The sequence below is a fragment of the Notamacropus eugenii genome, chromosome 2 (assembly GCF_028372415.1).
Source record: "Notamacropus eugenii isolate mMacEug1 chromosome 2, mMacEug1.pri_v2, whole genome shotgun sequence".
Classification (NCBI taxonomy): Eukaryota; Metazoa; Chordata; class Mammalia; order Diprotodontia; family Macropodidae; genus Notamacropus; species Notamacropus eugenii.
In genome coordinates this window covers 314905036-314932772 of record NC_092873.1, presented here as the reverse complement: position 1 = coordinate 314932772, position 27737 = coordinate 314905036, and the positions used below count along the sequence as shown (strand labels likewise).

At 38.1% G+C, this 27737-nt stretch overlaps 1 protein-coding gene across 1 annotated transcript in view; it reads left to right on the top strand.

The window, feature by feature from the left end:
- The window catches only part of DNAH9 (dynein axonemal heavy chain 9), a 459447-nt gene that overhangs the window by 180167 nt on the left and 251543 nt on the right, over window positions 1–27737 (top strand). Inside the window, exons 31-35 of the mRNA XM_072645065.1 lie at window positions 8288–8575; window positions 12933–13143; window positions 19753–19880; window positions 24131–24239; window positions 25044–25191. Of these exons, the coding sequence (XP_072501166.1) occupies window positions 8288–8575; window positions 12933–13143; window positions 19753–19880; window positions 24131–24239; window positions 25044–25191 (884 nt within the window). The remainder of the gene's footprint in view (window positions 1–8287; window positions 8576–12932; window positions 13144–19752; window positions 19881–24130; window positions 24240–25043; window positions 25192–27737) is intronic.

Here is a 27737-nt window from a genome sequence, read left to right as displayed (position 1 = left end):
CTTGAGCAGGTTGATCTCACCAGTATAGTTAAACTGGCTTTCTTGCTATTTGTTCTTCACCTACAACCTGCCATCTCCTATCTCTATGCTTTTGTACTCATGATCCCCCAGACCTAGGATCCTTTTCTCCCCTCCTCAGCCTCTTAGAATTGCTTATTTCCTTCAAAGCCCAGTTGACAAATTACCTTCTCCATGAAGCTTTTCTTTATCCCTCCAGCTACTAGTGCCCTCCATTCAACATTTCACTATATTTATTTTGTGAACAATTTACATATGATTCTATATCTATGCCATCTCCCTAGAAAGAGTGTCTCCCTCTTTTGATGGCATGAACTGTTTAATTTTTACCTTGTCTTTATACTCAGCAGAGGGCCTTGTATATTCCAGGTATTTAATGGATATATGTTTGCTTTAGTAAAATACTATGCATGTTGGAAAGCACAAAAAAAGAGAAATTTTAGAGGGATGAAATGAAAATGAAACAAATCATTTTAAAATAATTTTATTTTACTTTAATTATTGACAACACAAACCAAGGAGAGAATATTGTGCTGTGTAGTGAGTCAGGGGTTGGAGATAGGTGGGACTGCCTGCCTTCCTGGGAAGTGGTATGGGCAATCTAATATCCAACTCAGTTGACACTGGGTCAAGCAGAGAAAAAATGGTAGCTAGAGGTGGGCTGTTGCTACAAATGTGCTAAACAATTCTGCCACTCTTAATTCCAATACTGTCTTCATGTACCTTATTTTTGCATTATTTCAATACCATGTTTATACCAAAGGAAAAATTTAGTAGAATGCCTTCTTTCTTCCCATTTTTCAGTTTGTGTAATTAACTGGTATTTGAAAGTTTAATAGAGTTAATAGAGTTCTCTTGTTGGTCCAAATATTTTTAGTTTATTTATGGCTTATTCAACTTATCTTTGCGATATTTGATTATTTAAATTCTCTATTTCTTTGATAAATGGTCAAAGGATATGAACAGGCAATTTTCAGAGGAAGAAATTAAAGCTATCTATAATCATATGAAAAAATGCTCTAAATCACTATTGGTTAGAGAGATGCAAATCAAAACAACTCTGAGGTACCACATCACACCTATAAGATTGGCAAACATGACAGAACAAGAAAATGATAAATGCTGGAGAGGATGTGGGAGAGTTGGAACATTAATTCATTGTTGGTGGAGCTGTGAGCGCATCCAACCGTTCTGGAGAGCAATTTGGAACTATGCCCAAAGGGCTACAAAAATGTGCATACCCTTTGACCCAGCAATATCGCTACTAGGACTATATCCCCAAGAGATCATAAAAATGGGAAAGGGTCCCACATGTACAAAAATATTTATAGCAGCACTCTATGTAGTTGCCAAAAACTGGAAATCAAGGGGATGTCCATCAATTGGGGAATGGCTGAATAAATTATGGTATATGAATGTAATGGAGTACTATTGTGCCATAAGAAATGATGAACAAGAAGACTTCAGAGAGGCCTGGAAGGACTTATATGACCTGATGCTGAGTGAAAGGAGCAGAACCAGGAGAACTTTATGCACAGCAACAACCACAGTGTGTGAGAGTTTTTTCTGGTAGACTTAGATTTTTGTAATAACACAAGAACTTCTGAAAAAAAAAAAAAATCCCAATGGTGGACCTCAAGGCAAAAAGCCTTCCACACTCAGAGAGAGAAATATGGAAGTCACTCACATAATGTAGCAGATCATGTTTGTGTATGTGTATCTGTTTGTGTATCATGTTCTGATTTGTTATACGGATTCTTTCATTTATCTTAGTCTGACTACACAGCATGACGATAGTGAAAATATACTCAATAGGAAAGCTTATGTAGAATCTATACAGAATTGTATGCAGTCGTGGGGAGGGAGGGAGGTAGTGGGGGGTGGGTGGGGAGGGATAAAATCGCAATTGTATGGCAGTGATTGTTAAACATTAAAAAAAATAAAAAAATTAATAAAAAAAAAAAATTCTCTATTTCTTCTTCTGTTAATCTGGGAATTTAACATTTTTCCAAATATGCATCTTTTCCATTTAAGTTGTTAGATTTATTGGCATATAGTTGAACAAAATATTTTTTAATTTATTTCCTCTTCCTTTATTGAAAAATTCTCCTTTTTTTCATTTTTGATACTGGTAATTCAGTTTTCCTGTTTTTAAAAATCATATTAGCAATTGTATCCCCCAAAAAAGTTCATAGCTTACTAATTCAAAAGTTTTTTTTAAAGTAATCTGCTTTTAGTTTTACTAATCACTTCTTTGCATTTCAGAATTTCTATTTTAATGTTTAATCTTTTTTTTAATTTACTGATTTGGGTGTTTGTTTTTTCATTTAGCCCAATGCATTGCTTTGTTTTTTTATTTGCTGATGGAAGTATTAAGAATTATAAATTTCCAAATAAGGACTGCTTTGGCTGCATCCCACAAATCTTGGTCTATTGTCTCATTGTTGTCAATCTTTAATTTAACTATATATTGTTTCTATAGTTCTTTCTTTAATTCATCAATTCCTTATGATTACTATTTAGTCACTGATTTCAAACCATTCTTCAGAAGTCCTTTATATACATATTTTTATTACACTGTGATCTCTAAAGTGTACAATAACTCTTTCTAAAGTTTTTTTGCATTTGTTTGTGAGGCTTTTATGTCGCAAGACATAAAGGGTTTTTGTAAAGGCATCATGCAGATTTTATATAGATATGTGTGTATGTATGTATATGTATGTGTGTATACTTCTTTCTATTTCCATTTAAAATTGCCAGGAATCTGTCATATTTAACTTCTAAAATCCTATTCAGTGCTTAATTTATCTCTTAATTTTTTTAAAGATTTGTTTAGAGAAAATTTGTAACCCAAAATTTTGTGAAAATGAATGTTAAAAGTTAAATTAAAAATAAATAAATAAATAAAATTTTTAAAAAAGATTTGTTTAGGTCTGAACAGGGTACTTTGAAGATCCTCTTACAGTTTTATGTCTATTTCTCTCTATTTAGTATTTCTATATCTCTCTACTTAGCATTTCCTTTAAGTATGTAGATGCTATTTCATTTGGTGCATTTATGATAAATATACATCCTAAAGGTTTCCTGTTTATCCCTTTTCATCAAATCTATTTTGCAGCTGCTGTGTCTGAAATCATGATTACAATGCCTACCTTTTTATTTTGCATTCTGCTGAAAAATAATAGATTTTACTCCAAACATTTATTATTCTAATTCTGTGTCTTTATGTTTTACATGTGTTTCTTATAAACAATGTATTGTTGGATTCTACTTTCAAATTCATTCTGCTGTCTTACATTTATGAATAAATTCATCCCATTCACATTCCTATTTTCTTCAACTGTATGTTTCCTGTTATCTTATTTTTTTTTTTACTTTTTCTTCTCTTTGTTTTATATCTGCTCTTTGCAAAGAAGTAAAAAAGTGATGAGAAAGAAACATGATCAGCACCATTGCTCCGTGCTTGATGCACTTTACTTTACTCCTTTGTTCCTTTCTTTTTCCCTGCTCATGGACCCTGGTTACAGGTTCTTAATCTTTTTTTACCCTCTTCATGATCCCCCCTCTCCCCTGCAAGGAGTTTCCCAATAGGATTTTAGTCACTGATATATTCTACAAAAAGACATTCATCCTCTTGATTGTCACTTCTATTTTTAGGTGCCTCTTTACCAGGGCCGATAGTAAATATTTAACAACCATTTTTCAGTGGGGGTAGGAGGGATGAGAATGAACACACAGCACGCTTTTAAAATTAATCTGCATTGTTAATATTGTCTCCATCCATAAAGGATTTCTCTCACTGACTTCATTGTCCTTTCTCTGTCTCTCTGTCTACTCTAGCACCTTTTGACTTGGGTTCTACTGGCTAGTCTGCCTTCCATTCCCTTCCCTTCCCTTTTTTTGTCCCTCCCCTTCCCTTTTCCTTGAGCCTACTGCACTGTGAAGCTCAGACACTATGGGGCCCCTGCTCCCTGCCTAAAGGCTCCCTTCTGGACCCTCCTGGCTTCAGAGTGATTATCAATAGTAACTGTGGCTGTTTCCCTCCCAGTCTGAGGTCTTTCTTTTCTTTGCCTGATAAAAGGGGCCATGCCCTGGCTACTACTTAAACAGGTCTATTCAATGAATGGGCATTACCTCACCCTAAGTGAATACCTGCATAGACCTTGGCCTAATGGGGCCAAGGTCTCCCAGTGCATCCTGGGCCATCTCCAGTCATCCTGAGGAATATCAGGTCACTGGATTCAGATGACTGTGGAGGAGAAGTGAGGCTGGTGACCTGCATAGCCCTCCCTCAGTCAAAACAAACTCAAGTGCAAGTCATGTTATCATTTCTCTGATGGCATGGTTTTCTTCGACAATGAAGGACAAACACAATAATGCTAGAACCTTATTCTCTAATACGCCTCTCTGGTCTCTCTCTTTTCTCTGTATTTATCATACAATCAAAGCTTACAAAGTATCTGTTCTTTGATTTAGCTTTCTCAGCAATGCAGTGATCCAAGACAATCATAAAGGACTCATGTTGAAAAATGCTATCTGCCTCCAGAGGAAGAACTGAAGGCATCTGAGTACAGACTGAAGCATACTATTTTTCACTTTCTTTTTTTGTTGTTCAAATTTTCTTCTACAAAATTACTACTATGGATTTTTTTACACGATTGTACATGTATAACCCATTGCTTATCATTTGAGGGAGGAGAGAGGAAGGGATAGAATTTGGAACTCAAAACTTTAAAAAAAAGGATTGTTAAAAGTATCTATTCTAGGGTCTCCCCTCTAGGCAGTTCCTACCCCTGCTTCACAGAGCTTATCCCATGGATTCCCTTTTTCCATTGTGCCTCACTATCAGAATAATGCCAATTATTGCAAGCATCAGAGAAGAGACTACCCCATGGTAAAGCCCTTTTCCCATAGTGTCCGTGATTATGTACTCTACCTCCTGATCCTTACTCTTCCCTGGTTACCATTTTTTCCACATTTGCCTCAAAATCTCTGAGTCCATGACCTCCTATTCCCTTAGGTGCTAGCTGCTCCTAGGAAGTCCAACTTCTTTCCATCCTGACGGACAGGTAGACTTCAAACACCAAATGCCCCAGGTTACAATTCGTGTAAGGTCCCCATCCCCTTTCACAGACCATCTCTCTTCACCCATCAGTGAAATCCCTTCCCACTATTAAAATAAAGCTTCTTTCTTTTACATACTTCCCCTCACTCCCCTCTAGGTTCTTCTCTTTCATTGCTAGTCTTTGATATGACTCTGGCACATCGTACATTCCTCTCCATACACCTGCTTCCCTACTACCTCTTACATGTACTTTCCCATTTTGTAATGTAGTCACATAAAAATCACATTCACCTATACGCAGGATATCAACAGCTTCTATCCATTATGTCCCTTACAGGTTGCCTCTAATAAATTTCTGCTTTCACCCTTATCTCTTTTTGTACATTTAGAAAGAAGTTTTTGACTGATTTCTCTATTGTCACCCTATCATTGGTGCTGTCTTAAAATGTTGTGTTTATTCCCTCCCCTGCATTTCTCTTATTTGAGGTGTTCAAGAAACAAATAACCTCCTCAGTTCTGCTTTTCTTTCTAAAAATATTTCAAATATCTCTTTATTATTAGAAATCTAACCTTTTTCACGTGTCATTAAACTCACATTTTCATAGTATGTCACTCTCAAATGCATTCTGAGCTTCATTGCTCTTTAGAACACATTATTCTACTCCTGCATACATTTTATGGTGGATACACAATAGTCCTGTGTTATTTAAATTTCCTTTCCTTTGTATTTGAAGATCTTTCTCTTGATTATTGGAAGAACTGAATTGTTAAATTTAATCCCTGTGTGTCTTGGAGTTTTCCGTCTTAAGTTTGTTTGCTTGTTTGTTTGGGGTAGGGAGGTGATCTGTGAATTCTTTCAACTGGAGTTCCATTTCCTGTTTAGAAGTTCTGCACTTTTTCCTCCCTACATTATGGTGTCAAGGTTTTTTGCCATGTCATGTTCTTCTAAAAGGTCTATGATTCTTAAGTTGTTTCTATGTATCCTGTCTTTGTATGTTTTGCTTGGATAGTGAGCGTATTTTCTTTTAATGTTATTATTTTGTGCATCTCTTCTTCTAGATTGACCTTCACTTCTATGGATTTGTATTTCCAACCTTTTGTTCTCACTGTTATTCCTTTGGTGAGATTTGCCATTGCAGGATCTATTTTTCTATTCTGCTCATTATTTTCCCTTTGCAAGCCATAAATTCTACTCTCATAATTCTAATTTCTCTTTTGAAATACTCAAGAACAGTATGTTGTTGTTCCATGTTCTTCTCAAGTTGCACAATGTATTCTACCTCATCAAGTGTTGTATTGTTTTCTTTTAATCAGCAATATTTATTTATACATATCTGAGCTTATTTACTAGATCTAAACACCATATTTTCTTCTCTTATTTATATTTTTCCTGTTGATTTATTTACGTAGGTTCAAAGTCTTTTGATTTTTCTTTTTCCTGAAACCTTTGGTAATTTAATTCTTTTTCCTCCCCTCCTATTTTCTACTGTATTCACTTTCTGATTATCTCCCCACTAACAATGGTTTTCTTGGAGGCAGTGTCTCAAATCATCTCAGTGGGCAATTTGTGGGATCACTAGGCTAAATCTCTGCCCCAGTGACTTTTTGGTGGACAGAAGTGGCCCCAGTCAGTTGCTTAGTGCTTTCCTTCAGGATTAGTGGAATGCTGCACAGGCTCCCTTTTCCATACCATCCCTCCTGCATGATGTCTGGTATCACTTCCTAGGTTCTCTGTGTTGAGGTTTAGGGGTGCTGAGGCCAAGAATTAAGGACATGTGAATCCTGCCTGAATGAATTTGACCCCAGCCTTCTTTCAGCTAAAGAAAAACAAAGTTTATTAAAGATCTGCCATCTTGGGTAGATTCTTAAGGAATCTGAGCATTTGTGATGCTTGTATTGACAAGCTGGCCAAAATGAATCTGAGCATCTTCATGGAGGCAAAATGGAGCTTATATACAGAAAGACTGTGGGAGGGATCTAGGGGTAGACAAGTAGTCTGAGGTGGCTAGAGGAGGGGTCCAAGGAGGATCTTGATGGGAGTGGCCAGCAGGCTGGGGTGACTAGAGATTGGACTACAGGAACCAAGAGAATCAGATTTTGATAGGGTCAAGGGTGAGAAGCAGCTGGAGGCAATCCAGAGGTAACAGAGATTTGGGCACAGCAATAACAAAAGGCTTATGGCCTCAAGTGAATGGCAGATCAAGTAGGAAGATTCATGGAGAATTCAAGGGGGTTCCCAGAGCCTATAATCCATCACTCTGGCTAGCACCAATAGTTAGTTCAGAGAGTTGCTATGCTATAGGTATAGGGTTATCCATACTGCCTCCTGTAGTTTGGAGCTTTGCCATGCTATTAATAAATGTTTGTCTGCTGAAGTTGTGACTATATGTGCCCCTTCCCTTGCAACCTGGAACTGCATATTGGAGAGCAAATTTATGCATTCTGAAACCTGATTCTCTCCAGCATTGGAAAGAGAGAATGGGAGGTTGGGTTTCGTGTGTGTGTCTGTGTGTGTGTGTGTGTGTGTGTGTGTGTGTGTGTGTGTGTGTGTGAGAGAGGGGGAGAGGGAGAGAGGAAGAGAGAGGGAGAGAGAGAGAGAGAGAGAGAGAGAGAGAGAGAGAGAGAGAGAGAGAGAGAGAGAGAGAAGAGTGAGTGAATGAATGAGTTAGTTTGGTCTTTGTTTCTACTAGCACATCCTCAGGGTCAGGAGGAGTGCTGAGTGAGCTCAGGGCCAGTGAACATCAGTTCATTGCTGGGTTGGCCTTTTTTTTTAAACCTTCTCTTGGATTCTGGATGTCCCAGACCATGGAGGCAAAGATAAGTTAAAGTCACCTCTCTTTGGCATATAACTCCTGTCTTGTAGAGGCTTGAGAAGTTGTGGAGATCAGAGGAAATGTCTAGTCCTCCATCTTGTTGCTCACATGACCCGGTATAAAACCATTTTAGATTAGCTCTAGCATATGGCATGATTGTCATCTCTCCAATAACCTCATTCTTCTGGCACAAGTGATACATTTATTGAAAGCCCATCTGTCAGTGTATCTATTACATGCCAAACTGAATCAGTTCTTACCACCATCACCACCTCCTTGCCATTTCCTCACTGCCAGGACTCTGCTGAGTCCCTTTAACAAAGATCTCTGTTCCAAGGTATCAAATTTACTCCCAACACCTCTGAGTAACCCTGTCTTTTCATCTCCATAGGATCATTACGACTGGGGTCTGCGAGCTATCAAGTCTGTGCTTGTGGTAGCTGGATCGCTGAAGAGAGGAGACCCCGACCGACCTGAGGACCAAGTCCTAATGCGTTCTCTCCGAGACTTCAATATCCCCAAGATCACAACTGATGACATGCCTGTGTTTATGGGCCTGATTGGAGACCTATTCCCTGCCCTGGACATTCCCAGAAAGAGAGATCTTGACTTTGAAGGTTTTGTAAAACAGGCAGTTTTAGAGCTAAAACTTCAGGCTGAGGACAACTTTGTGCTCAAGGTGAGTGACATTACTCTCCCTTTATAATTTCAGAATTCATAAATTCTGTCCCAGAATTTATCTTTTACTGAAATATTTCTTTTGCTCATGAATTTTTATAGGTTTTTACTAAGAGCGAGCTGATACGCAAATATTTGATTAATGATAAAGATTTAAGAAAAGTTACCTCCTCTTCTTGGTAGAGGTGGGGAGTTATGGGGTTAAAATGCCCCATATCCAGTCAGACATGGATGACATGTTGTTTAGCTTTACTGAATGAATTTTTCTTTTTTATTATGTTACAAGGAATAGTGTGGGGGTTTTTTTGAGTGGGAAAAGAGAGAGGAAATATTTGCAAATGAAGGTAAATAAAAGTATTTCAATAAAGAAAGGAAAGGATATTAGACACTATTAGAAATAATCTCCTTGAGAGATTATTTAGATAAAATAAGGTTCAAAAGATATAGTAACGCATGACTTTAGAGACTAGAAAAAGCTTTAATATCATATAGCCAAATCCCCTCATTTCCAGAAGAAATTGAAGTCTGGAAAGGGGAAATGATTGTTTTAAGGTAATGAGTAGAGGAACTTGGTCTTAGCCCCATTAAGTCATGACCTCCTCTCATTTTATCTCTGCTACACAGAGGGATAGTCACATACTAGAATTTACTGTTACCCTCTAAGTCTTGCACTTTCCTAATTAGAAACTCTGACATTCCCCTGTCTGACCATAGCCTCCCATCATTCTTCCTCGCCATATCTTTCACCCCTCCTATTGCAATTCTCCATTCTCCTCTACTTTTCAGTATTTTCTCAGGCAAATGTCACTTTCTTCCCTCTACCATCTCAAACCAATGGTTAACTATTTCAACTAACTCTGAAATCCCTTTTCTTATTGTCCTATCACCACTCATCTCTTGCCAAACCTCAATCAAAACATGAATTACTCCTAACATCCACTTTCTCTCTCATTCACTAGCTGCTAAAAGAAGAAAGAGGAAGGCTCACAACTGTAATACACTTGGATATATTACAAATTCCAGGTATCCAACCTCACTCTATGTAGTGTCAGGATTTTTTTCTCCTTGAATGATTACCTGCCTCACTACCGACAAAAATTATTTGAAACCTTCTCTTCCCTCATCCAACTTTCCACACCTCCCCTTCTCCTCTCTCAGCTGAGAACCTTGCTTCCTACTTTACTAAAAAAAAATTAAAGCTATTAAAATTGAGCTCTCTCTTTTTCCTTTATAATTGTTTCAAAACCAGTTGACATTATTTCTCACTCCCTCCTCCTCCTCTGACAAAGAGGAGGCTTGTCTCATGGCCACAGCCAACTCTTCTACAAATTTACTTGATCCCATCCCCTGCTGTTTTCTCCAGCAGATTGGAACCTCAGTACCCATCTCCCCTACCTTTGCATATTCTTTGTGACCCCATTTAGATTTTCTTGACAAAGATTCTGGGGTGATTTGTCTTTTCCTTCTGCAGCTTCTTTTAGAGATGAGGAAACTGGAACAAAAAGGGTTAAGTGATTTGCCCAGAGTCACACAGCTAGTAAGTGTCTGGGGCCAGATTTGAACACGTAAAGATGAGTCTTCCTGACACCAGGCCTGGCACCCTGTCCACTGTGCCACCTAGCTGCCCTTTTCTTTCTTTACCTCAACTGAGCTGTTCTCTCTCCAAAGTTGCCGGCTCTGATGGTCTTTTCTCAATCCTCAAAACTGATGGGGCTTCTCAAATTATCTGCATTGACCATCCTCTTCTCTTGAATTCTTTCTCTTCTTTGGGTTTTTATGACACTATTCTCACTTGGTGCAATTCCTCATTGTCTAACTGTTCCTTCTCAATTGCTTTTGCTTGTTTATCAACCATAACATGATTTTTGACTATGGGTGTTTCCTGAGATTCTATTCCAGGCTCTCATCTCCTTTCCATCTACAATATTTCTCTTGGTAACCTTATTGGTTTAACTATTATTTCTGCAGATGACTCACAAAGTTATATGGACACATATGCACACATATGCCTATATGTATATATATATAGCTATACATATATAGATATACACACAATACACTAATATGTGTAGATGTGTATACATACACATACATATGCATATGCAGCCTTAGATGCAACCTAAACTCAACATATTCATTCAACTCATTATCTTTTTCCCCCAAACCTTCCCCTTTCCTGGGCTTCCCTATTTCTATGAAAGACACCATCATCCTTCCAGTCTCTCAGGTGCAAAATTTAGGCCCTATACTGTGTTCCTCATTCCCTTTCACCTCATATATTCATCCTTTTTAAAAATTTATTTCATTTTTAATTTACAGAATAGAACTAGCCTATCCATAAAAAAGTGTAATAAAAGATGATTGCACATGAAACTGCAAGTCTGCTATGGACAACTTGCTTTCCTTTCAAATATACAACAAAATTATCATGTCAATTTCTTTTTTCCCTTTTTTTCTATATGTATAGTTTCACCAGTATAGGAAGCCCAAGAGAGGTGGTACACCCTATGCAAAAATTCACCTGCAACTATTTAGATAAGGCACTAATGCTGAGAACATAAAGAAAAGGAAAAACAATCCCTTCCCTGAAGGAATGTACATTCTAATGGGGGTGTTAGCTTATAAAAATTAGCTACATACAAGAAATATACAGTATACGGAAAAGGCACAAGAATCTTAAGGCACAGGGAAAGTCTTTCTGCAGAAGTAGCATTTGAGCTGAGTCTTAAAGGAAGCCAGAGTGTCCAAGAGGCAGAGGTGAGAAGACAGAGCGTTGTATAGTAGTGATATGAATTCTGATTGACAAACTGCTTTCTACCTGAAATTCATGCTGATGTCTTCAGTTCTGAATCATCTCATTTCTCCTCTGAAGAAAAATTTCAATTTCAGTAATCTCTTCTCTGTACCTAATTTATCATCCTTCCCTTATCTGTTGATTCCATTGACTTCATTTGTGTCTACAAACATGCACAGATCTTCCTATCTTTAAAAAAAAAAATTCATCTGACCATCCCCTCAAGCAGTTATACTATTTTTTACCTTCCTTTCACAATCAAATAATTAGGAAAATCTGTCAGTACTGGTTGCCTCCACTTTTCACCTTCTACTTATTTCTCAATCATTTGCAATCTGACTTCTGTCCCCATCGCTCTCTCCAAGGTCACCAAAGATCTCTTCATTGCTAAATCTGATGGCCTTTTTTCAGTCTTCACCTTTTTTGACTTCTCTGCTGTACTTGACCCTTTTGACCATTTTGTTGTTCTGGCTCCTTTCTTTGCCCTGAGTTTTCATGACCTTTATCTATTTGTTTCTCTTCTTATCTAAATGAATCTTCTCAATCTCCTTTCCTGGAACATTATCTATGTCCTATCCATCTGTGGTTATCATCCCAAATGCTTTCCTGTGGCCTTTTTCTTCTCCTTCTTGTCTCCTCTCTCTTGTCTCTTCTTTTACTGCATTCATTGGTTCTTATGGATTCAACTATCATCTCTATGAGGAAATCCAAAATTTTTATATATACCTTCACCTCCTTACTGAGCTCTAGTGTCAAAATGACATCTAGTATTTCATAGATAACTCACACCCAACACATCCAAGCCCAAACAGTACTGCCGTACTTCATATCATCCTGGTTCATAAACTCAGAACCATTCTGGACTCATTTTCAATTACATCTATACCCAGTCAGTTTAACTCTATCTCTAAAACACCTCTCCCATCCACCTCCTTAAACATCATGACTACCCTAGGCCAAATCTTCATCATTTTTCACCTGTACTATTGCAATATCTTCCTCGTTGGTCACCCTGCCTTGGTCTCTTCCTTCTCAAATTCATCCAACACACAGCTGCCGAATTGAAAAACAAGTCTGACTATGCTCATAAGTTTTCAGAGGCTCCTCATTGCTTCTGGAATAAAATGGAAGCTGCTATGTTTGGTGTTTCAACTCTACTCTAACCTACTCTATCTTTCTCATATCTAACATTCCATCTGATGCTTTCCATGACTTTGCATAGGGCTCCCTGTACTTAAGATGCTTTTTCCTTCTCACTTTCCACCACTTAGAACCATGCCTTCTTTCAAGGCTCAGCTCAAGTGCCATCTCCTTTTAAAGGTGTCTCCTGATTCCCCCATCCTCCTGATTTTCCTTTGCATTTTTTTGTATATAACTTGTATTTATGTATCTCTGAAATAGTTGCGCTCCCTTCTCTCTGTCCCTCCCACTAGAATATTAGCTCCTTGAGGGGAGGATTTCTCTCTTTTATATTTACATCTCTAGCACAGCATTGGGCACAAATGAAGCTTAATAAATACTTACCGATTGCTTGATGGGTTACCTGAGTCTAATGTTATTTCAGGTTGTACAGCTAGAAGAGCTCTTGGCTGTGCGACACTCTGTGTTTGTAGTGGGGAATGCTGGTACAGGCAAGTCCCAAGTACTGAGATCTTTGCATAAGACATACCAGAATATGAAACGACGACCAGTCTGGACTGACCTCAACCCCAAAGCTGTCACCAATGATGAACTATTTGGCATCATCAACCCAGCCACACGAGAATGGAAGGATGGTAAGAAAAACCTGAGACCAGAGAGAAAGCACTATACTTACTTTAAACAGTATGATCTTGTGACTCAGCTTCTATAGGACGGCATTCATTTCCTTTACATTCATCAGAGTTAGGAAAATTGGCATGGATTACAGAAAAGAAAAACACAAGACAGACCTGATGAAAGGGCAAAGAGGCCTGTAGAGGGAGAGATAAGCCATTAGGATCAGGAAGGGGACTTTTAACAAATTGTATTTGTTCCTTTAAGCTGTATTATATTTGTTCCTTCTCTCCTTCTATGTAATCTTCTTAAGCCTTCAAGGTGAGTGGAAGAGGAAATTGGAGAAAATAAAGAATACATAATAGGTAGTTGCCTTATTACTTTGGTCACACCATGTAACTGAGAATCTGTGGCAGGTAGGGGGTGGGCAGTAAGCATGCTGTTAAAAGTGCTGGAAAAGTTAAGGGTAGTCCAGTGATATCAAATTCAAATAGCAAAGGATCTCTGTAGAATTTATATAACTTAGAAAATCACAAATTAACATTATATATCTTATATTTTTATTTATCTTTTTAAATATATTTTAATCAGATTCAGCAGCACTGAAAATTTTGAGACCGTGAGTTTGACAGTTCCAAACTATAGTCCATCTTCCTACTACATGCCCCACAGATTAGAAATCTGCTAATAACTGAGAAGCCTCAAAACTGACATAGAATACATTCCCACAGTGCTTTCTACAGAGAAGTGCTGAAAACTTCCACCTACAAAAAGTCTAACAGAGAGATTTCCTGGAGCTTTATTCCTATTTATCTCAATTCTCTTACTGAGAACAAGGAAAAACAATTGTTAGTCATTTGGAGAAGTTCTTCGCTGAATTGGATTTTATAAGGAAAAAAAGGAAGGTTATTGATCATGAAAGTATATTAATCTTATCTTTTGTGTTTGATGTTCTCAGCATCTGTCAATCACTCCCACTAGTTTCTAATAATAGCTCACATTTATATAGTGAATTTAGGTTTGAAAAGTTCTTTGTATATGTCATCTCATTTAGTCATGACAACAGTCCTGTGAGGTAGGCACTACTATTAACCCCATTTCATGGATAAGGAAACTGAGGCTGATAAAAGGTAAGCAACTTACCCAGGTTCCCACAACTAGTAAGTATCTGAGGCAAAAGTTGAACTCAGGTCTTCCTGACTCTGAGTCTAGCATTCTATCCACTGTACCATCAAGTTATCCCTTGCTTTTCCTTAATCAGATTGATTGAATTTAATGAACATGCTTTCAAGAACTGACACAGGTTTCCCTCTGTGGAGAATGTAGCACCTCAGGGTGTTTCTCTCAACTTTTTATTTATCCTCTCATCTCAGTGTTACAAATTTCATTGGAAGCTAATGAACTTATTTATCCTCCAGTACCTATGTAATATGGAAAGTCAATATTATATGTTTGATGTTAGAAATGGGTCAGTGTGTTATAGTCCATAAATAGCTTGCCGCAGGGTCAGAGTTAGTTCAAATCCTGCCACTGGCATATGCCAGCTGTGTGATCCTGGGCAAATCATATAACCCTTCAGTTCTCCCAAGTAACTTTCTAAGACTCTAAGATGGGAAAAAAAAGATTCATATCTTCAGTAATAGAGAATCTTCCTTACTGGAAGCTGTTGGGTCAATAAAATTGCATATCCAGTTTAAAAAAATAGAAAAGAGGCACAAAGAAGTGGCATCTTGGCCATTTTCATGTGGCAAATCCAGGTACAATATCAACATTATATAGGAGGAGAAGGTGTATGCGGCATGTACACACACTTTACCTCCCCCCCCACTATATAGCTTTATATGCACACACAGACACACACAGACACACACACACACACACACTCACACATATTTTGTACTGAGAGATAATGAAACCTACAATCTTGCAAATGGTATAGCAGAGAGAATTCCTGGAGCTTTATCCATATTTATCTCAATCCTCCAATTGAGGATAGAGAAAACCATTGCCAGTCATTTGGAAAAGTACACACACACACACACACACACACACACACACACACACACACAGAGCATCAATCAGGAGTGAGGGAATTGGGAACTGAGATGTTTGCTTTTTAAAATTTGACCCTAACCTATTTTCCCCTTCTTGCATTCAACAGTCCAGCCAAACTGGCCTCTTCCTGATCGTTACTCACAACACTCCATCTCCTTTCCTTCCTTTATACTGGCTGTCCCTAATGCCTAGAATTCATTCCTTCTCACCTCTGCCTCTAAGAAGTTTCTTTCAAAACTCAACTAAAGTTCCATCTTGTACATGGCATCTTTCTTTATCCCCTCAGCTGTTAATGCCACCCATCTAAAAAAAAAAAGTGACCTAGGAATTTATATATACATACGTTTTTGTTGTCCTTTGTTCTTGAAGAAGACCAAATGACATCGTTATATTGGAGTCAAGTTACAATGTGTACAACTGTGGTTGATCAGACCAATATAAGCATGAAAGACTCTACCACAGGTCGAGTACAAACAGTCCATATGAACATTGGGAGAGGTCTCTAAATTTGCACAATCTCATTTCTTTCAAGCTACTACAACTCTGCTTTGCTCATAGGGAACAGTGCCTTCTTTGATGCTGGGCAGTCCTATGCTAGTGTCTTCTATATCATGATCTATTATAAAATCCTTCAGAGAGATCTTGAGAGCATCCTTGCTTCACTTCCTCTGACCTCCATGTAAGCGCTTGTCTCGTGTGAGTTCTCTGTAAAATAGTCAGCCTATCAGAACCGTGCTCTCTGCAGTAGAGTTTGAATGCTTGGCAGTTCAGTTTGAGAAAGAATCTCAGTGGCCAGTACCTTATCTTGCCAAGTGATCTTCAGAATTTTCCTAAGACAGTTCAAATGGAAGAACTTCCATTTCCTGTCATGGCACTGGTATGCTGTCTGGGTTTCACAGGCATGCAACAATGAGGTCAGCACAGCAACTTTGTAGACCTTCAGTTTGGTAGACAGCCTAATGCCTCTTCTTTCTCATACCTTCCTTTGGAGCCTCCAAAACACTGAGCTTACTCTGGCAACGTGTGCAGCAACCTTATCTATGTGTTCATTACTGGAATATATACTGCCAAGGTAAATGAACTTATACACAGCATTCTAAATTTCTCCATTTTCTGTAACTGATGGTTCCATATATCGGTGGTACAGTGCTGATTGAGGGAGAATTTTGGTGTTATCAGCCTAAAATTAGAACAAGAGGCAGAGAATTAATCCAAAAGTTAAGTATCAATTCTTCCTTCACTTTAGTCATGGCTTGTAGCCTTTTCAAGTTAAATAATTTACCATCAGTGTAGTAGCTGACCTTGATGCTGTTTTTCATCTGCATTGAAGGCTTCTGATGACATTGTGGAAAACATCATGCCAAAAAGAACAGGAGCAAGCATATAGCCTTCCTTCACTCCACTGGTGGTTGAGAAAGTGTGAGAGCATTGTCCATTTTCCAGAAACCAGGAAAGCATGCTGTCATGAAACTAATATACAATACTGATGAACTTCTCTGGGCAATCAAATTTTGCGATAATTTTCCATAAGCCCTCACAACTGACAGTATCAAAGACACTGGTCAGAATGATGAATGCTTTATAGAATCCCTCTGTTGTGCTCCTGGCATTTCTCCTGGAGCTGTCAGGTAGTAAACACCACATTGACCATTCCTCAGCCCTTTCTGAAGCCACATTGACTCTCAGGTAGATGACCATCTTCCAGATGAAGGATGAGACTATTAAGAAGGACTCTGGCAAGAATCTTGCCAGCAATGACTAATTAAGAGATTTCCTGTGTCTCTTCTTTTTGATGGAAGGACAACCATTTGATAAAAAATGGAGGGGTCATTGAACTTCTTAGAGATAATCTCCTCTTGCCACATATAACTTAGAAAATTTCAGTCAATTTTTGTTTGAAATGGACCCCCTGCCTTGTAAATCTCAGCTGGGATAGAATCAGCACCAGGTGCTTTATCATACAAGAGGAGCCCAATGGCATTCCAAACTTCTTCAGATGGAGATTCAGCTAGAGAGAGAATGACTTCAACCTGAGGTATTCAGTTAGTGACTTAAGTATTGATTAATGCTGGCCAACAGACCACTGTAACAGACCCACTATAGAAGTATTCAACCCATCACTCCAGGATCATGTCTTTATCATTAATCAATATGGCTCCATCAGTGCTGAGTACTTGAGGTGCCCCATAGGTCTTTAAACCGAAATAGCCTTCAGGGCATCATAAAAACACTTTGGATTATTAATATCAGTATAAAACTAATATTGTCTGTGTTCTTACTGAGTCAAGAATTCTGCATCTCTCTAAACTTTGCCTATACTTTACTTTTGATGGACTTAAATACTGCCTTCTTAGAGACAGTTGAACTATCTGGCTAGTAAAACTTGTGGAGTTGCTGTTTTTCATTTAGCAGCTTCTGAATTTCTCTATCATTTTTGTCAAGCCATCTTGATTTTTGTTAAAGTTCTGACCTACATGAGTATATGCAGTGCTGTACACCAAATCTCTGAAAACTGCCTGCTCCTTTTCTGTTCTACTATTGCCAACTGTGTGTTGGCTCAACTTTCTCTCCCAGTTAGCAACAAACTTCCCACCTACAGAAGCACTCTAATCTGTTGACATTAAGTTTTCTGGTAGTCATCTTGCCTTGAGACTACTGCTTTTGTTGAATTTGAATATTTAGGTTGGAAAAGATGTCTATGATGAGTCCAGCACTCTGTACCACACACTGCCTTCATCACTCTCACATCCTGTCTGTCTTTTTATCTTATAGTAACATAGTCTATTAAATGTCAATGTTTCCTACAAAGATGCATTCACAAAATTTTCTCACATTTAGGTAAATGGAACACAGTGTTGGTAATGAGAAGGTCATCAGATGCACAAATCTTCAGTAGTACTAATAGATCATTGCTATTGCTGTTTCTGACTCTATTTTGCCCAACAACTCCTTGATACGTTTGGTAGTCTGTGCCTACTCTCACATTAAAGTCATCCAGAATTACAATCTTGTTGTCTTTCAGCACATTGATGATAAGAGTCTCCAGGTCTTCATAAAACTTTTCTTTGACATCATCAGGGTTCATCGTGGTGGGAGCATACACACTAATGATGAGGGTGTGGTGCTTTCCTACCAGTGGCAATTACATTGTCATGAGCCTGTTATTCACTCCTTTTGGTTGATATACAAACTTGTTGATTAGATTACTTTTGATTACAAAACCTACACCAGCTTCATGGTGTTACCCTTCACTGTGACCATTCCAGAAAAACATGTATCTAGCTCCAACTTCAGTAAGCTTGCCTTCATCTGCCAGCCTTGTTTCACTCAAGGCTACTACTTGGATGCGATACCTGCTGAATTCTCTTGCAACAAGAGTTGTTCATCTTTCAGGTCTACTGCATTTCATGTTGTCCATGAGCATGTTGACATTCCATGTACCAATGTTGAGTGAAATCATCTTTGTGGAAATTTTTGTATGATTTTTTGTGTATGTTTCAACTGCATGGTGGGATCCCCACCTGCTATAGTAAGCAGGCCAGGGTTAGGTAAAACAGACAATTTTAAGGCACCTTTTGAAGCTCCTTTTTCACACTAGGAGGTGAGCAGTGCAATCCTTAAAAATCTGCTCAGACACCAGTGGAATGCTGAATCCCACTGCAGTTCCTGTTCATGAGAAGATGACCCTATAGCCTGGGCTGCCTGTTTGCAGGGTTGACTACAGCTCCCAGTGTATCTGCACCTGCTGCTTTTGTTATATGCCTGTTGCCACCGGACTTTGAGATAGGTAAAAATAGTAAAATGGCATAGGTGATGTCTTTGAATTCATGTATAAATTGGATTTAAGTGAGGCAGAGTTGTGCTAAGTTGTCAGCCTCAATCTCTCTTCCAGAGTCATCAAAGCCCAGTTGAAAGATAAAGTCAAGACAACTGGTAATGGCTCAGGATGCAGTGAATGACTTTGGTGTCTTTGAAGTCTAACCAAACTCTAAGTACTCCATGGTACCTGCTTTATCTGCCTTTATGGCCATTGGAACAAACTGTTCTTATCCACCCATTCTACGGGTTGGGGGAAATCTTCACATGCTTGGAGTAGACACCTCCTAACTCACTGAAGGGTTTAAGACCTCTTGATTACTCCTAACCTGGTTTAAGTTATCTGCTGAAATGGTTTACTGGGTGTGGCCACTGCACATGCTACAGCTTCTTGGAGCCACAGGTGAGAGCTGGGTGCATCAGGTGGACACCAAACATGGATGAGCATCCCTAAAAAGGGCTTAGCAGCCTTCACACCAAAAGTACTAGCCTTCCCTGAACATACCATATACCCCATTCATATATACATACATACATATGTATACACATATAATACACATGCATACATGCATATACATATATAAATATAGTATACTTCAAGATATACATGTTGCCTCTCTGAAGAGAATGTAAGCTCCATAACAGTAGAAACTATTGCATTTATCTTTGTTTCTCCAGTGTATTGCATAGTGTCTGATACATAGCAGGTGCTTAATAAATGTAGATTGGTTCATTTACTCATGATTCATTTCTCTTAGGACTTTTCTCATCCATCTTACGTGAACTTGCCAATATAACACATGATGGGCCTAAGTGGATTTTATTGGATGGTGACATTGATCCAATGTGGATTGAATCTTTGAACACTGTCATGGATGATAACAAGGTATAATTCAGGACCAAAAAAAAAAAATCTGAGTCATCCCTAAGAGACCAACTAAAATTGATATTTTTATTTTTAATTGAATTTCAGTTTTTCAACTAACAAAAGCTTTCTCTCCCACCTTCTTCTATACATGTTAAAAAAAAACAAAAGCAACTAAACCCATACAACAAATACTCATAGTAAAGTAAAACAAATTTCCCCACTGGCCATTTTCCAAAGATATGTTTCTTTCTGCACCCTGAGTCCATCACCTCTCAGTTAGAATGCTCAGGTAGTATACTTCATCATCAGTTCACTTGAATCATGATTGATCATTGTATTAATCATAGATCTCAAGTATTTCAGAATTGTTTTTAAATGTTCTCATTGTATAAATTATTTTCCTGGTTCTGCTTATTTTACTTTTTATGAGTTCATACAAGTCTTTCCATGTTTCATGGGAACTATCCCTTGCTTTGAATGAGATGTATATCTGGAAATAACTATGCCTATTTGTATTCATTACTTGTAGCTATAATGTGATGGGGTTTATTTTGTTTTAATACCAGAACATATGCTTCAAAATAAGTGTTGTCCCCTTCACAGTAAACAAGGTAGATATATCTAAACATGTATTATTTCTCAAGGTATATTTGGTCATCACAACAACCCTGCAAAGTAGGTACTATTATTATCCCCATTTTATAGAAGGTAAGTGACTTACCCAGGGTCCCAAAGCTACTAAATGTCTGAGGTAGAATTTAAATCATATACTCTTTGATCCAGTGACACTGGCCTCCTTGTTGTTCCTTGAACAAGATATTCTTATCTCTCAGTGCTTGACATTTTTTTCTGACTATCCCTCATGTTTGGAATGCTCTTCCTCATATCAGCCTCTTGGCTTTCCTGGATTCCTTTTAAGTCTCAATTCAAACCCCATTTTCTATGGGAATCCTTTCCCAGTCCTTTTCATTTTAGTCCCTTCCCTCTATTCATTATTTCCCATTTATCCTGTATAAAGTTTGTTTGCATATTTCTGTTTGTTGTTGCCCTCATTTGACTGTGCACTTCTGGAGAGCAGAGACTATTTTTTTTCTCTCTTTTTAAATCCCCAGTGTTTAGCACAGGCCAGCTCATAGTAGGTGCTTAATAGATATTGATTGATTAATTGATTAAAATAATGCCTACTTCCAACGAGCTTACCTTCAAATGGGGGAGACAAGTATATAGAAAATGTTATATTCAATTTATAATAAAATATAAAGTTAGCAAGTACAAATACAAACAAAGAAGTTAAATACAAGTAATATTATAGGGTGACCACTAGCAGCTGGAAGGATAAGGAAAGGTTTAATGTTGAAGGTGGTACTTAAATTGTATCTTAAAAAAAAAAAAAAGATACTCTGTGAGGGACAGGTAAGAAAAGAGTACATTCTAGATATGAGAATACCACTGGAAATATGGCACATAGGAGTGTTATATGTGAGGAACAGAAGGAAGGCCAGTTTGACCAGATGGTAGATTAAGGCATGGAGTAATATGTAATGAGTCTCCAAACATACAAGTTGTGAAGAGCTTTAAAAGCCAAACAGAGGAATTTATATTTGATCCCAGAAGTAATAGAAAGCCAATGGAATTGATAAAGTAAAGCAAGCACACACTGAGTTCTGCATTTAAGAAAAATTTGTTTGGTAGTAGTGTGTATGTTGGACTGAAGTGGTGAGAGTTGAGGGAGGGAGACCAATTAGGTAATTGTGGCAATAATCTAGATGAGAGATAACGAGTGTCTAAATTAAGCTGATAGGAGAGAAGTGGTTCCAATGTAAGAGATTATATGAAAGTAGAAAGGTCAAGATTTGACAACTGATCAGATATGTGGAGCAAGGGGGAATAAGAATCCAAGATAAAGTTAAGAACCTCAGAGCCTAAAAGAATAATGGTCACTTTGACAGAAGTAAAAAGTACCTGAGGAGGGAAGGGTTTTGTTTTTTTTTTTCCTGAACAGGATAGTAGGAAAGAGAGAAGATAAATATGTGTTTATTCAAAAAATTAGTAAAAAAAAAAAAATGGGACAAGAGGGAACTTACATCAAATGGTCTCAGATTTCTCAGTGAAGTAAGAGGGAATCTTTAGCTGAGAGAGGGAAAATAGGAGTTTTGGAAGGCTGAAAAGGAAAGAGGAGGTTTGGTATAGCTTTTGGGGGGAATGAGATAGGAAATCAATTAGAGAAGAGGAAAAGGACAGCCTTTCAGTAGTAATGAAGGCCCTACTGAAATTGGATAACCTGAATTTGTACTGTATCACACTGTTTGGTTATAAGACTTCTTTCAACTGCATTTGGGAGTGTATGAGTAGCAGGGGAAAAGGAGGATGGTGGAAATAATTCAGAGCTGAGGTTTGGCCAAAGGATGAGCAATGTTTGTACTGCTGTCAAGGGATCTTAGAGGAGAGAACAGGGTATCCTCTAAATGGCTAACTCTTTGGTTGGTGTTAGAGAGGGAGGAAAATGAACTGAGAGTAGAGGTGATGCACTGAGAAAATGGTAGGGTTAGAGGGACTGGAGTTTTTGATGAAGGCTGATGAATAGGTTTAGGGGGCTTTAGGTATAGAGAAAGTTGAAATGATAGAAGGTTATGATCAGAAGGAGGAATATCCAAGTATCTAATTAAGGAAATGAAACATTTATAGGTAACATTGCAATCTATATATATATATAGCTAGGTAGAAGGAAGAATTTGGTCAAGGCTGAGAACTTGGGAGAATAAGGAGTAGGTGGAAGCATCTAAGTGGATGTTGAAAATAGTTAGTAAAAACAAAAGAGTTGGTGGTAAGACAACTATTAGCCAGGTTCTGAGCTCCTTAAGAAAGGAGAATAGGGGAAGGGAGAGAAGTTGGAAAGGAAGGGAGAGATGTTAGTACTCAAAGTTTTAGTAATGAGTGTTGAGAATTGTTTTTGCATACAACTGGGAAATAATACAAGTAATGGGGTATAGAAATTTATCTTGCCCTACAAGAAAAGAGAGAAGATGGGGATAAGGGAAGGGAGGGGTATGATAGAAGGGAGGGCAGATTGGGAGAAGGGGTAATCAGAATGCAAGGTGTTTTGGGGTAGGGAAGGGGAGAGATGGGGAGAAAATTTGGAACTCAAAATTTTGTGGAAATGAATGTTGAAAACTAAAAATAAAGAAACATTTAAAGTCAAAAAAGAAGAAAGGAGAATAGGTTGGTAAGGGTAAATTTGGACTGAGCAGAAAATTTTGATTGAGTATGTTTCAAAGAAGAATAGGCTATAGAATGAAAGAGGTAAAGAGTACAGAGCAAAAGCTATTAGTTATTATTATTGTCAGATATTGTTATTAATATAGCTATCAGTATTGCCAGCATTTCTATATTGCTTTAAGATTTGCAAACTGCAAATATGTATTCTCTCATTTTATATTCACAATAACCTTAGAAATTAAATGTTATTATCCCCATTTTACATATGAAGAAACTGAGACAGAAGTTAAGTGACTTGCCCAGTGTTACACAGCTAGGAAGTTTCTGAGGGTAGATCTGAAGTCAGATCTTTGTGACTACAAGTCCAGTGCTCCACCCATTGTACCACCTTGCTGCCTCTAACTATCCCTTCAGTACTAAAGTGTTGGGTAAATGAGAAAAGGTACAACTAGTGCTGGAGAGGAAAACAGGTATTGTAGTGTCATTAGAGGGGAGCCAAGTCTCAATAAGAGTTGATCAACTGAAAGAATGCAAGAGGAGAGGATGGAAGATGAAGGGGATTTTGTTGACTTTGGATCAGAAATTCCAGGAGACATAATGGAATGGATGAACAGTGTTGGAGTAGAATATGGATAGGCTAGAATCCAGGAGAATGGATGATGGGGCTGAAACAGGCTTCTCCTAAATATCTTGTTATTGATAAGGAGAAAAAGAGAAGAAGCCATAGGAGTAAGTAGTACAAAGTAGTAAATGAGTAAAAAATTTCACAGAATACCAGTTTGGAAATAGTTCTGATTCTCTTCTTTTGTTAAATAATTTATAAATGCCATTTTAAATATCATTTGCTAGGACTGAATCTTGAATGAAAAACCCAAGTAATAGTTTGTGTTATGAACCTAACTAGACTCGGTAGGAATCAGACTTTCAACCTGAGCCTTAGCAGCATGAATGTACTTGAGAATGGCCATCATTCCAAATCTCCTCCTTCAAGAGTGAAATCTGGGATAGAAAGCCTCCTTAGCAACCTTTGAACTCCACACTTTTGTTTCCAGGTTCTGACTCTGGCAAGCAATGAAAGAATCTCCTTGAATCCAACTATGAGGCTCCTGTTTGAAGTTAACCACTTGCACACAGCCACCCCTGCTACCGTCTCCAGAGCAGGTATATCTCTGATAAATGGAAATACCAAGTCGGAGAATGATTTCTCCAACTTTCACACATGCTTTTGTTGGTTCCTGGCGAGTTAATAAAAGGATTGGGTGTTAACAAGACCAGAAAAACCCAGATCTTGCCTAGCTTTCTGCCTAAATCTGGATTCAGTTTGATTATTTTTCAGTTTAAAGTACAAAATACTGGATAATACTAACTACAAGAGAATTATCTGTTTTGTCCTTTGGTCATAAGATTTCAATATTCAGATACGAGACAAGCAGAATACGTTCTTGAACCAATACATGTGTCCAGCATATAATATTCTGAGATAACTGTGATTGAGGAATGAAGTTGCCCCCAAAGGTCATTAAAAATATGAAGGCAGGTGCCTGTAAAGTAGTTTGTAGCTAGTTCATGGACACCCTATCATGAAATATAAAGTAGCATTACAATTTTATTAGAAAATATTAGTGGAGATATTCGCATCTGAGATTAGTGAATTTTAGCCTCCTTGGCCTCCAGATATGAAATTTCTCAGCTCTCCTTGTTTCTGACAGTAGAATGGGGAGAAATGATTTGTTTATTCTCCATCCAAATATGAGAGATTCCTAAAGGCTTTCTTAGCATCAGGCCCTTCGTCAACCTCAAGCTATGGCTTTGTGCTGAGTAAATTTGGTCTCCTTCATATCCTAGATAAAAATCTCTTGTGTGAAGAAACAATGTTCCACTTCTATAGAATAAATACACACATGCACACTCATGAACACATACAAACACAAACACATATAAGACTTCTCTTTCTTATGCCATCAGGAATACTGTACATAAACCCCACAGACCTGGGTTGGAATCCTCCAGTGAGCAGCTGGATTGACAAAAGGGATATACAATCTGAAAGAGCTAACCTGACCATTCTGTTTGACAAATATCTGCCACCTTGCCTGGATGTTCTCAGAACAAGGTAAATCAAAGAACAAAGAACCTCTCAGAAGCTGGAATATACCCTACATTTCCAATTCTGTCAAATACCTCAAGTATACTGCTAATATTCTGGCCTATTCTTGAATCTGTATGTCCTAAGTTGTTCTCTAATGTAAGTCAAATGGCAGAGAGTGATGTACATTGAGATTTATCTTCTTCTGGCTACTTAACTGACTCAAACAAGGGGTCTGGATCATGACTAACACCATGGTGGTGACTACCGCATAAATCTTTCAGGCTAAGAAGGGTGACCCTTCCTTAATATGGTCTGATGGCTTGCTTAGTCTTAGTCTGAGAGGCGGAGGGCTCAGAGACCTTAGCAACTGATCCATAAGCAAACCTAGAGATGAAGAAGGAAGCTGTATGCTTGGAATAAGTATGGCTTTCTGATTCTGGATATGTCCAGAATCTTATTCAGGAATATTCCTCCTCTGGGATTCAGGATGAAGGCCATTGTGGGAGATGATTCAAATACCACTCCCAGTCCTGTGAGGGTTGCCATTCTCTCTGTCTCTTTCCCTTCATGCAATGCTAATTATTCTTAAAAAGATGTGAACAGCTTTCTGAGTTAGATTAGTACTGGTATGTTAATGGTCTTTTCCCACTTCATCTTATCACTCCAGCAGTAGAGTTGCCCAAACTCAGGGCATTTTCACTTTTGATTTTGTACTTTCTACTAAATTCGGTGTATATATGTGTTATCTACATGCCATACTGATCCCAACTCTCTCCTCTAGGCTTTCCACTTCAGTGCTCATTCCAGCAGCTCAAGGTGGTATCCTCAGAAAGGTGGCCACGTAACTACTATTCATTTTCAGGGTACCAGGGATAACCTTCCTGCGGGTGGGGTTACACTCCTACTACTCACCATTGTAACTCACCTATATGCTTCCTATGTACAGTCAGTCACAATGTCACTTAAACATAAAACATTTACTAAGCAATAAGGAGAAGCAAGAATAGTCACAATATTTATTCAATAGAAGGGACAAGCAGAAATAACCAAAGTATAGCTGTTTATCCACAAACTTGGGTCATACTCTCATACCAGTGCACAGTGTCTGAGAGAGTGAAGTGGATATATAGTTATAGAAACTTAGAAATGATGCACACAAGTAGAGAAAGCTATACAGTATGACAAAGAGAAGTCTAATGTATATTCTACAGAAGTAGAACATTTTTCTACTCAAAAAGGGAGTTTTATCTAGGATTTGAAGGAGACCAGACTTATTCAGTACAAAGCACACAAGTAGAGCAATTCATGTGACCAGAGCAACTCAGGAATGAACTCCAGACTGGATGTCAGTGGTTTCTTTTAGAAAATAATCTGCACCACACATCACCTGCTCCTTTTCTGAAACTCTATGTTCTTCTGTGAGGTGAAGGCATTTTTCTGCCATCGAAGCACTGTTAAGCTCCTTTAGTAAATCCTCAATATTATATACCTTCATTGAAGGAGCAGTCCTCTAGTGTCTGGAATCTGGCAAGCTAAACAGGTCTGTTCTTTATGGGTTGTGAAGAGTTCTCAAGTCATACATGCCAGTAAAAAGCATTGCAGACAAACCACTGAGAGATTTTGCTTCTCTCCAATTAACTCTCCAGAGCTAAAAGAGCCTGTTTGGCTTTTGTCGGCTCTCTGACATATCTGTGCTAAAGCAGCTCCTACTTTGCTGACATTTTTTCAAGCAGCAGGTAATATCTCCCATCAGCTTCTCTCTGGAGGTTATTGTAGTATCTTGTCATTATGTCTTCTCATCTTCTCACTTATTTTCTTCTCCTGTAGTTTTTAATACGTCAATTCAGGACCTCCTAACAAGCAGTGATTATCTATGTCTCAGGTGACAAACTCAAAATCCATAGTTGTATCAGGAATAACCATAAACTTCTCAAGGCACCCAAACAGTCCTGTGATTTATAGTTTCTCATCTTTATCTTCAAATCCCCCAAAAATACCATATGTAAATGAACTGATACATAGTAATGCCTTGCAGACACCTCAATCTTTGGTCGCTACTTATGTCTTTGAGCTACTTTTGTACAAGTCCTCTCAGCATATTTATCTGAGGGATATTTTTATCTCAGATTTTTAGATCTGACTCAAATTGCCTTTATCACATGCTTTGTCACATGCTTTTATTACCCCTAATGTGAAAGGAGAAGTACTATAGATGTATGTAACACTGATCCTCATTTTGAGGATACATATATTCATCCAAAAGACAATCTCTACAGAATGTAAATATACATCATTCCTGTGTCTTTCTAAAAAATCTTTTTGGTTTTGGTTCTTATTTTTCCATGCTCGATAGCATGGTCAAGCCTTGAAGGAATGTGAGAGAGAATTGTAGGACATGGATATTTGGCACGAGCAAATATCTTATCTGGTTGGATGGATTCAGTATGATTCTGGTTACCAAGGATGTGCAGAGGCCTACAGGCACTTTGCATAAATGTTTATGGATGGGTTTTTTTTAATGCTTTTGATGGGCAGGCCAGCCCATGCCATGTCAAGGAAACCTACCTATC